Source organism: Rhinichthys klamathensis, unplaced genomic scaffold (assembly GCF_029890125.1).
Source record: "Rhinichthys klamathensis goyatoka isolate OS25496 unplaced genomic scaffold, OSU_Roscu_1.1 h1tg000197l_1, whole genome shotgun sequence".
Taxonomy (NCBI): Eukaryota; Metazoa; Chordata; class Actinopteri; order Cypriniformes; family Leuciscidae; genus Rhinichthys; species Rhinichthys klamathensis.
The window spans coordinates 762947-774255 of NW_026606723.1; the positions used below are offsets into that span (position 1 = coordinate 762947).

The window sequence follows — 11309 nt, forward strand, 5'->3', positions numbered from 1 at the left end:
AATAATACATTCTTAAATAAAGTTATAACTTAAGTTAACATAAATTATAAAATATGATTAAATAACATAAAACTATAAATACCTCTCGATAAATTAAAGATAAAATATAATAAAATAATAGTTACAACAGTTCTTGTTGCTACAATAAAATGTTGAAACTTATAATAGGTACCACTGTCACTTCTAACTCCCACTGTGTGTTGCATTGTTTATAATAGTAGCCTAAGTTATTCATAGGCATTAGACATCCAAAACTTTTGTAAGGGTTACAAGAGCTCCTGAAATATTTTATAAACAAAAGTCGCACAAACATACAAGAAACTGCAAGCAAATTAAATCGGTGCAAACGTACTCGTCTCGTACTAACATGGTAAATAGCTTAAATGGATACTCCACCCCAAAATGAAAATTCGGTCATCATTTACTCACCCTCAAGTTGTTGCAAACCTGTATGAGTTTCTTTCTTCTGCTGGACACAAAGGAAGATATTTTGAAGAACGATTGGAACTTTGGCACCATTGACTTCCATACTATTATTTTTTTTTTTTTTTCTACTATGGAAGTCAATGGTGCCAAACAACTGTTTGGTTCCAATCGTTCTTCAAAATATCTTCGTCTGTGTTCAGCAGAAGAAAGAAACTCATACAGGTTTGCAACAACTTGAGGATGAGTAAATGATGACCGAATTTTCATTTTTGGGTGGAGTATCCCTTTAAGCATGATAAAAAGCGAATGCACATGTTTTGTTGTAAAGTGTGTAGTAGACTAGTACCTCTGGCTGCTATTGGACGCTCTACCCCACATGACCGGAAGTAAATACGGTCCAGCAGCAGTTCCCGCGTTTGGCAGCTCTTTCAATCACAACTTGGACATTGATTCAGCAGCCAGTCATTCCGGATATGGATGACCTGTATTTAGACAATATTGATGAATTTGTGAATGATCAAAATAAGATCGTAAGTCAATCTTCACAACGATATCGCTATCGTTATTGTTATTTGTAAATGTGAACTTTCAGTTGAGATACCAATATGCATACATGTGGTTGAGTGCTTGTTTACTTGACTGGCCAGAGTTGGGAATCAATACAAATACCCTGACCGACTGATTTTATGACCTTCGGTTCCGTTCAGTGGCGTAGGCAGAAATTGTATTTTGGGTGGGCCAGTGAAAATGTGACTGGGCCTATAGTTTTTCATAGAAAAAAATGACTTCAGTAATAATTAACCTTAGAGAGTAGAAAAATGAATCGACAAACTGCAAAAACAGTTACACCTTTATATTCGGCAAATCATCATGTTCAACCAACAGAGCTTAATAAAGGCTGGACAAACCAGTGTAGACAATAACCTGTCTATTTTTCTGCAACATGTCAGCAGTGCAAAGACAGTTCACCCGAAAATAAAGTAAGCTAAAATAATAATATCGCAATTAGATCGGCGGGTAAACCCGCGTCGGGCTGACCGGGAGAGAGGGAGCAAGAAGCAGCCGCCACCAGCACCTGACTAGCCTTCTCCTGGGGTAATGAGTCGGAAGAACTGGGCTGTGTGGACTCGGTAGTTGAAGGCAGTGGCGTGTCTTCTTCCTCAACTTTTGCTTTTTTCAAATAGCACATTAAAGAAAGTTGTTTAGCCATTATTGTGGCGCCGACGCCGCTGAGAGTTTTCCTGTCGGAACCCCCAGCAACCATAGCAACCAATAACGTTCCGGAGAGAGGCTTTCTACAACTTGCTTCGACAGTTCCATTTTATTCGGAAAACGAATTAAACACACACAGCAGTCAACAATAAATCAGGTATATATTAATATATTTTCTTAAATACATTTGAATAAAAATAAACTAAAAATCTATTTTTATCAAACTTGCCTGGGCGGGCCAGTGAGTAATGTGGGCGGGCCAGTGCCGCCCTGGCCCAGTACTGGCTACGCCCCTGGTTCCGTTGACGGGTTTTTTCAGCGCAGTCTGATTTCCGAAAGAATTACACTTATGATTCGAACTCGTAACGTTATGTTATGTTGCATTTAGGTAGCATGAGAAGCGTACGGCTACACCCAGCATTTATATTTTGTTTTTTGCAGGTCACTTACAAATGGCTCAGTTTAACTCTTGGAGTCCACGTGAACACTGCAAAACAGTAAGTCCTGTCCTTTCCATTCATGCCATTTTCAATGTATTTCAGCATACATTTTCTTCTTGATAATCTGTTGGAGTCACTGGTGTTCATGTCACTTTGTTGCAGAATGTTGTATCATTACTTGGAGCAGAAACGCAGGGAAAGTTCAGGGACTCCCCTTCATGCCACCTACCTTGTATCTGGCAAGTTAGTTGAGAATGGTAGTACGGTAAGGACTGAGATCTGATCATTGCTTCAAAGGAATTAACATTATTTTAAGATCTGCCATTGAATATTTCCCTTTCCTTTTAGTGCCATAAAGTGTCAGTAGTACGTGAGGACAAGCTTGACGGTAAGATTATCATTTTTGTATCTGTAAATTACAACAAATAGCATTTTATAAATTCAACAATTCTTGGCTCACAAATGTCCCAGTCTCCCACATCTCATCTGGTTTTTTTTTAGTTATGTTTAGTGGTAGCTAACATATATTTTAATTGTTTGAGGGGATGATTTTTATATCAAATAAGTTATATTTAAATGTTAACAAAAATGGTTTTAGAGTTATTTATATTTATTTAATTTACATTTTTAGTTCTATTGTTTTATATAAAAAATATCGGGAGCAAAATAAAAAGAAATATTTAAATCTGTGTTAGCGGTAACCCAAGTGAAATTTCAGGCCATACGTGTTTTCATGTCATTTTCTATTTACAGTTTTCAGTTGAGGAGAATCTTTTTTCTTTTTTTTTTACAGCTGTTAAAGCAAAGATGGATGTGACAATCAGTGTGCATGTCTACAGTGTGCAGAGAGCGGAGCTGAAGGATAGTTCTCCACTTTACAGTACAGATTACGATGCTGTTAAGGAGAACCTAAAGAACTGCAACAAGTGAGTGATCCTCATATAACCTGTATGCATTCATCATATGAGCGATACCTCCTCTAAAGTACTGACACGTCCGATATTTCTCCTCATTCGCCAGGTACAGCGCTATACGTTGTTCTGCGGCGGTCCCCATGCCATCTGTAGAGCTGCAGAGAGCTCAGGAGGTGGCTTTGGTCCCTCCAGTGGAGAAGGAAATCAATAAACCTCGCATGAATGAAAACACTTCTGCTACCTCAAAACCTAGTGCTAAGCAGCCAGCAGGCATCATGGGAATGTTTGCTAGCAAAAATGCTTCTAAGAGTCAAGAATCCAGCAAGGAAGTGAAAACAGAGCAGAAAGATGATTCTTCCCTGGTAAGTGTGTAACTCTATAGTTTAAGGTTGAAGACACACAAGATTGTGTGTAAAAATGTATAATGGTTTCATATGTCGTAGGTTGAAACCTCAAAAACCAAACCGGCCTCCAAAGCGAACCCTATGAGTAACTTCTTTGGGAAGTCTGCCCAAAGTGAGTGGTTTTTTTTGTTTGTTTTTTTTGTCTTCAACTATCAAAAAAACTAAAAAGACATAACGTACAGCAATAAACAAAACGTTTTCCTGTAAAATTTAGAAAAGGTAGATGAAAAACCCAACAAAAGCATCAAAGAGGAGACCGGCGGTGACTCCGCAGCATCGAATACTGCAAGTGTGAAACTGTCACAGCCGTCTCCCAAATCTGAGTTTGCCATTAAAGAGGAACGATCTAAGGTGTCCAGTGCTTTGAAAGTTGAATCAAAAGACACTCGGAAGTAAGCTTTATGAGTTTATATTTCCCTAAAATATACATGCATACAGACACACACACAGCGCTGGAAAAAAATTAAGGGACCACTACAAAATTAGCAGTGTCTCTGGATTTACTATTTATATGTATGGGTTTGAGTAAAGTTACATTTTTGTTTTCTATATTCCTGAAAAAACTTGCTTCCTTCTGCTTTGACAATGTTTTACCGCAAGAATTACGGTATTTACCAGCAGCCAAAGCCAGCCATATCACCATGTATTTACCAGCAGCCATATCACCCTGTAGCCTAAGACTGGTTGCCCACTGAAGCTAAGCAGGGCTGAGCCTGGTCTGTACCTGGATGGGAGACCTTCTGGGAAAACCAGGTTGCTGCTGAAAGAGGTGTTAGTGAGGCCAGCAGGAGGCGCTCACCCTGTGGTCTGTGTGGGTCCTAACGCCCCAGTATACAAACGGGGACACTATACTGTCAAAGACCACCGTCCTTCGGATGAGACGTTAAACCGAGGTCCTGACTCTCTGTGGTCATTAAAAATCCCAGGATATCCTTCGAAAAAGAGTAGGGGTGTAACACCGGCATCCTGGCCAAATTTGCCCCTTGGCCTCTGTCCATCATGGCCTCCTAATCATCCCCATATACTGATTGGCTTCATCACTCTGTCTCCTCTCCACCAGTAAGCTGGTGTGTGGTGGGCGTTCTGGCACAATATGGCTGCCGTCGCATCATTCAGGTGGATGCTGCACATTGGTGGTGGTTGAGGAGATTCCCCCTTCAATGTATAGGAAAAAAAATGCCTCTACACTCAATTGGATAGACCGAATCCTGTAGGAAGGACGGCAAAAACATCTTTCCGATCGACAAATGCCTTGATCGCGGTTCTCTGTTCCTCTTTTAAAATGAATGCGCTGTCTACATCTTCTATAACAGGAGCGCTGGCTGAATCTACACATCTCAATTCTCCAGTGGCAGCCATACTATGTTGTAAACGAATTCAACCCAAGCGCTCTTTGGTGACGTGGATGATTACGTTACGGTTGATCAGCTGTCCATCATCGTATAATGCCCGCCCTGACAATTTGATTGGTCCGAACAGCTTTGGTTCGGGGATACTTGCTTCTCAACGGATCAAGTCCAGACCGAACTTCACATCCTCAAATGTTGTGGGCGGGGCTAAGTTCGGCTGGCATCCAGGCTAACAAATATCATAACTGCTTTGTATCGGCCTACTGTAATTGTGACATTTATTCAAGTGTTAGAAACAGATAGACATATAGTACCGAGAAATTTAATGAGCGAGGATTTGAACGAATGTCGTTTTACCAGTGAGCGTGAACAGGTGGATGAGTGGAGCGTTCGCTCGGGCCATGAGCCCTGGCATAGAGCCGAATATTGAGTCGAGTGTCACACCACTTTGCTCATATTCTCTGCAATCCACACAGCCAGGCCAATCAAGGTGTGGATGGAGGACCACCAGATCAAGACCCTATCATGGCCAGCCCAATCTCCAGACCTGAGCCCCATTGAAAACCTCTGGAATGTGATCAAGAGGAAGATGGAAGGTCACAAGCTGTCAAACAAAACCAAGCTGCTTAAATTTTTGCGCCAGGAAGTGGCATAAAGTCACCCAAAACTAAAGCAATGTGACCGACTGATAGAGAGCATGCCAAGACCATGTTGCCATGTTGGTTTGGAATATTCTTCAAGGTCTGAAAACATGGCATCTTTTTTTTTTTTTTTTTTTTTTGACCAGTTGTCATTTTCTGCAAATAAATGCTCTAAATGACAATGTTTTTTCGTAAAATTTGTAAAAACAAAAAATGCTGTCAGTAGTTAAAATTTTACTCAAACGCATACCGTATTTTCCGCACTATAAGGCGCACTTAAAAGCCTTTAATTTTCTAAAAAAACGTCAGTGCGCCTTATAATGCGGAGCGCCTTATATATGGATGGGGAGACAGCGCCGGCCGACTTACGCCACTATCTGGCAATGGATCTTGGATGCCTGGGCTGATATATCAGTCTCCTGTGATCCGAGCTTTCACGAAGGCAGGAATAATCTCTTTATTCAGCCAGCTCACATACCCGTATTTACTTCCTGTTTTGGCCCGAAGTCCACAGTAGTTGATTGTCGAGTTCGCGCGCGCGCGATCAAACCTCCTCCGTGTGTTCAATATCTGATTCGGATGAACTATCCATTTGAGCTGATATTCTCAGAACACCACACAGCACCGTCATCGGCTGACAGCTGACAGTCTGAGTCTACACTGTTACTTAGTTACCAATGATCGCGCGCGCGCACTCGACAATCGCCTACTGTGGACTTCGACCGAAAACAGGAAGAAAATACGGGTATGTGAGCTGGCTGAATAAACATCATTTTTATTCATATCTTTCACATTTACTGGAGTCAGATTCACCGTGTTCACTCACATGGCTGTGCACTTGTAATGACACATTAAGGTTGTTAAGAGGCTAAAAGCAGGTTTAAAACTTTTCCCGTTTAAGTCAACAGGGTGCAAATTTTAAAAAGAGGATAACACGGTGTAGGCAACACCGGTTTTTGTCGTTGTTATCTGTTCTGACAGCACTCCAAATTTACAAAAAATGAGCTTAATGTTAAAATTGACCGGAGTTTTCCTTTAACGTTTGAACAACGTTACCATGGGAGTGAACGGAGTTGTCAAAAAGCTTAATAAAGTTTGACTTTATCTGACTGTTTTGTTGACATCTAGTGGATGCATAACGCAAACCCAGTCAAACGTTTGACTGCAGTATCTTATGCGCCTTATAATCCGGTGCGCCCTATATATGAAAAATGTTCTAAAATAGGTCATTCATTGAAGGTGCGCCTTATAATCCGGTGCGCCGTATAGTGCGGAAAATACGGTACATATAAATAGTAAATCCAAAGAAACTTCTAATTTTACAGTGGTCTCTTAATTTTTTCCAGAGCTGTATGTGTGTATAAATGTGTGTGTGTGTGTGTGTGTGTGTGTGTAGTAGGCTATATATACAAAATAAATATACAGTGGAAACACAGCCATTATTTTGCAATTAATGCAACATTTAAAGGTTTAATCAATTTCCTTAAAGAGTCTGGATTATATGGAATGTTATATTTGTCCTCAAAAATGTGAGCTAAAATATGTTTGTTTTCTCAAAGTAAATCAAAGCGTCCTGAGGTTGTGGACAGTGATGATGAGAAAATGGAGAACCAGCAGAAAAAGAGACGGCGTATAAAGAAGCCCCAGCCAGACAGCAGTGATGATGAAGGTACGAAAGAGATAGGGGGAAAACAAGAAGAAGAAGGAAAAAAAACAGGCTCACGTCATGCTTGGTGGATTTGAATCAATCCAGATGAGGCGTTCTGTGACCCAAAATGAAGAAAAACAAAGAAATGGGTTCTCCCTCTGGGCAGAGTGCTGAATGAAATATCAAAATTGTTCTCTGACAAACAAAAGCTAATTGATAACATTCATCTCATTCATTTCTTGTCTCGTTCTGTCTTTTCCTCTGTCTGTGTATATATATATATATATATATATATATATATATATATATATATATATATATATATCTGATGTATGTATTTGATCTGTCTTTTCTTCTTTTCCTCTTCTAGTTGTGCCAGATTCTCCACCTGTGCCAACCAAACAGACTCCCAGCCCCAAAAAACAAGTGAAGAGAGAGCCTGTTTCACACCAAGTAAGCATCACTTTTTTTTTTTTGGTATTTGTTGACCAAAACATGCCAAGCCACTCAAACAAGAGGGTCAAGGTTTGCCTGGTTAGCATGGGTATTAAGCTCCTGCTGATAGATAACCATACTCATTGATGGCCATTCAAAGTTAGCCATTGAACAAAATTTGTTTTTTGCAAGAAAAAAAAACATTTAATGTGTGCTATTTCCTTGTGACTGGATACTGCACATTAATTTACAACACAAACATCTCACTTGTATTTTACATAAAGTAATATTTCCATTTAATTATGTTCAGGAGAGCTCAGAGGTGAAGAGGAGGAAAAGGAGGCGTGTTTTGAAGTCTCACACATTTGTTGATGAAGACGGTTCCTTTGGTAAGTATATTTCAGTTGACATGATTATCCAATTGTCTTGATTAGTGGTTGACCTGTATGGATTTTTTTGATGGCAGATGCCTATATCTTCGAGAGCATTGTGTCCAATGGCTGATATGTATGATGATTCTGATTCTGTAATCCTATTACAGTATTTTTCACAAATAACAAAATAGTTAAAAACATTAATGAAGGAAGTAAACTCTAGCCAACAGTGCACTCAGTAAACTGGCAAGTTTGTGCTGGACATGGTGCAACAGTTTGAAATCAAGGATTTAAAGTGAGGATGCTCATAATTAATTGGGTAACCGTTAAACAACAGTAAGAATTTTGACAGGTTAATACTATCAGTTTAATGGTTGAAAAAGTAATTTAAGTCATGCTTGAGGTAATTTTACAAGATGTTTTAAAACGTTTGCTGCTTGTTAAAAAAAAAGTATATTTGTATTTTATTTTGATAATGAACAGGCTGTGATGTCAAGTTAGCAATGCTAGAACTGATATGTTGTGTCTGTGCGCATGTGAGGTGTCTGTGCGATCATTTGAGTTTTTTCCTTATAACAGCGGAAACTACTTAAAATAATCCATAATTTATGGTCATACAGATAAGAGTTAGACATCATCATCATCTGTAGAGTAGGGATGGGTATCATTAAGGTTTTAATGGTATTACTACTCTTACGATACTGCTTATCAATCCAAGACTTTAACGGTATTCTTATCTCTTTTCTTTTTTTTTGCTATTTTTTTTTATAAAAAAAGAAACAAATTAATAACAAATAAAATTGCTTTATTCTGAAATTTAAAATAAATATCTATAGCAAAAGAAACGGCAATGTTTGAACAAAACAAATATAAAAAAAATTATTTGTAAATGCACCAGTGTACAGGCATTTTTTTGTTTTATATACATAAGATAAGATACAATAAGAACAAGAACTAAGAAACAAAGTACAAACAATTGGTCAAATAAAAACAATAAAACAAAGATACAAATTAAATAAGCAGTGGTTTAATTTCAAGTAATGTGGCCTACAAAAGAAATCTAATGAAGTAATCAAATGTAAAATAACATTGCATAGTTTTCACTGTATAAATTGATAGTTTAATGCTTATTAAAGCAATGAAAGTTATTCATTCAAGATCTGTGAGTAATTTTCTCTTTGGCTTTTGTTGTTTGATAAACATTAATTGTCTTTATTAGTTTATTAGACTGCTGCCATTTTAAGACCAAATGCCATTATGATGTAATGCAGATCACATATTTCCTCCCAACTTTGTTTGATATTTGTTTGTTTGTTTTTAAATTATTATTAGAAATGTATATTCTGTTCTGATTTAATTCTGTAGTTCTGTTAGTTTCGGTATATCGATGTTGCGCTGTACTTATAGAGCGTGCTCGCACAGGCAATTTAGCCGATTTAATTTGATTTGCCAACATGTGAAATGCAAATCTTGTCTGCATTGTGGCCTTTTTGCAGTTATTTTATTTCTTAGTTTTATTGATCCAAAATGTTTTTATACATTTTCTTCTATATCTTTGTATGATGTTCTGTACATCCTGTCTTAAAAATATTAAAGCTTTAAAATATAAAATATTGTACATATAACAAATATAACTTGTTATATGTACAAGTTATATGAAAGAAATACAGAGTGCTGACAAACTGTTTGTGCTGAAAATATTTATTCCAGATTATTTTTGTCTTTGTTCATGCGAAGGAAATCTTTGTATTTGAAGACCAAAAGCATGAATGTTTGTGTTTGATTCCTAGAACTTCGAGGCACTGGTATTATTTTTGTACTTAGCACAGTGTCTAATATTACACATTCCTTAATGCCAGTTTTCTGTTCAGCACAATAACTCTTTGAAGTGGATATTTTTATTGCATGGTGGTAAAAACTCGTTGCATATGTTTGTTTGTTTGTTTGTTTGTTTGTTTGTTTTATTATTCATTTGCTGGTGCATACATGGTTGCCCAGATGAAGGTTTAGAGTGTCCAGTCAGAAATGTGTATGGTTCTAATGGTTTGGTGCTGTCTACAGATGCAGTATTTAAATACATAAGCACAGTAACAATGGCTGTTAATATTAATTATGCCACCTAAGGAACTTTATTTAGGCCAAAATGTATGGCAACATCTCTTGTGAAAAAATAAATTCAAGATATAGATCACCACATGCTTATTGACAGTGTCTCTCTGATATTAATTATCAAATGTATCTGTTTTCCTAGTGACCGAGAAGGGTTATGTGAGTGAGTCTTACTCTGAGAGTGAAGAGGAGCCTGAACCCAAAAGTCAAGCCAAGGACTCAAGTTCAATCAAGCAGTCATTTGGAAAAAAGGAGGAAGAGAAAAAAGAAAAGAGTCAGAAGAAGACCTCTGCCACTAACAAATCTACAAAACAGCCATCCATTATGGGATTTTTCCAGAAGAAATGATTTATTTGTCTTATTCTTTCATGGACTTTTAAAGGAATAGTTCACCTGTAAATGAAAATTGTTGTTAACTACTCACCCTAAACACACACACACACACACACACACACACACACACACACACACACATATATATTGATATATATATATACACACACACACACACACACACACACACACACACACACACACATATATATATATATACACACACACACACACACACACACATATATATATATATAAAATAACAGGGGTGAAGAAATAATCACAATTTTCATTTTTGGGTGAACTATATTCCTTTTAAGCACTTAAGCAGTGACTTTCCTATGAACCACGTATGATGCTATAAGGAGGAAGTATATCTTGTTTGTCACTGAAAGGCCCCTCTTAGACATTGACATGGAGTAGATTTCTGCTTCTACATGAACAACATGTATATGCTGACTATCACTTAACTACATGCTGGATGTCCTTACCGAAAGCATATGGCCAACCTCCATTACTTGACTATTTCTTTGCAAATTCATGTTCCATAGGTTTATTTGGTCATTGTCTGGCCATTTTTTAGAATGTTGCTGGATAATAAATATAAGTTTGAAATCATTTTTCTTTTTGTTTGTATTAATATTCTTGTAAAATAAATATTAGTGCTTTAGTCAGATTTCATGAGTTATTAAGTCCATTAAAAAGCTGCTCAATGGTCAAGAAAATGTTTTTCGCTTGCTGTCTTGTTTGGTTCCTGTGAGTCGAGGAGTTTTTTCCTCCAAGCTTCATATTTCTAAATGACGTCACTTTCTGGCACCGTAGTTGTGTTGATCTTGGACATTTCCATTTATCAAAACTAAACTTACTGTGTGGAATGGCATGCCTCTGGAAATGCATATCAAAATCAGTCCAAGCTCTTCTGATCCAGTGCCACAGACATGAAATTGAGCGTTTTGTGCCAAGACATCATTCCCCATAAACTCACTTTTTTTTCCCTGAGGAAAGGCTCCTAAACTTAGATCTG

The 11309-nt window shown here is 37.6% G+C and overlaps 1 protein-coding gene across 1 annotated transcript; it reads left to right on the forward strand.

Moving 5' to 3' along the window:
• Positions 1 to 812: 812 nt before the first annotated feature.
• pold3 (polymerase (DNA-directed), delta 3, accessory subunit) lies at positions 813 to 10372 on the forward strand. Its single transcript, XM_056262951.1, has 12 exons — positions 813 to 956; positions 2080 to 2135; positions 2241 to 2343; positions 2427 to 2466; positions 2872 to 3004; positions 3099 to 3354; positions 3436 to 3508; positions 3611 to 3788; positions 6946 to 7055; positions 7405 to 7487; positions 7780 to 7858; positions 10095 to 10372. Exons 1-12 carry the CDS (start codon positions 900 to 902, stop codon positions 10298 to 10300), a joined length of 1374 nt encoding a protein of 457 aa, XP_056118926.1. The 5' UTR covers positions 813 to 899; the 3' UTR covers positions 10301 to 10372.
• Positions 10373 to 11309: the final 937 nt, after the last annotated feature.

Bases quoted from the DNA above. Each gene is read 5' to 3' on its own strand.
- pold3 (XM_056262951.1), top strand. From the start codon at position 900: ATGGATGACCTGTATTTAGACAATATTGATGAATTTGTGAATGATCAA. The intron at 3,005-3,098 runs GTGAGTGATCCT...CTCATTCGCCAG, and splicing joins AACCTAAAGAACTGCAACAA to GTACAGCGCTATACGTTGTT. The intron at 7,056-7,404 runs GTACGAAAGAGA...TTCCTCTTCTAG, and splicing joins AGACAGCAGTGATGATGAAG to TTGTGCCAGATTCTCCACCT.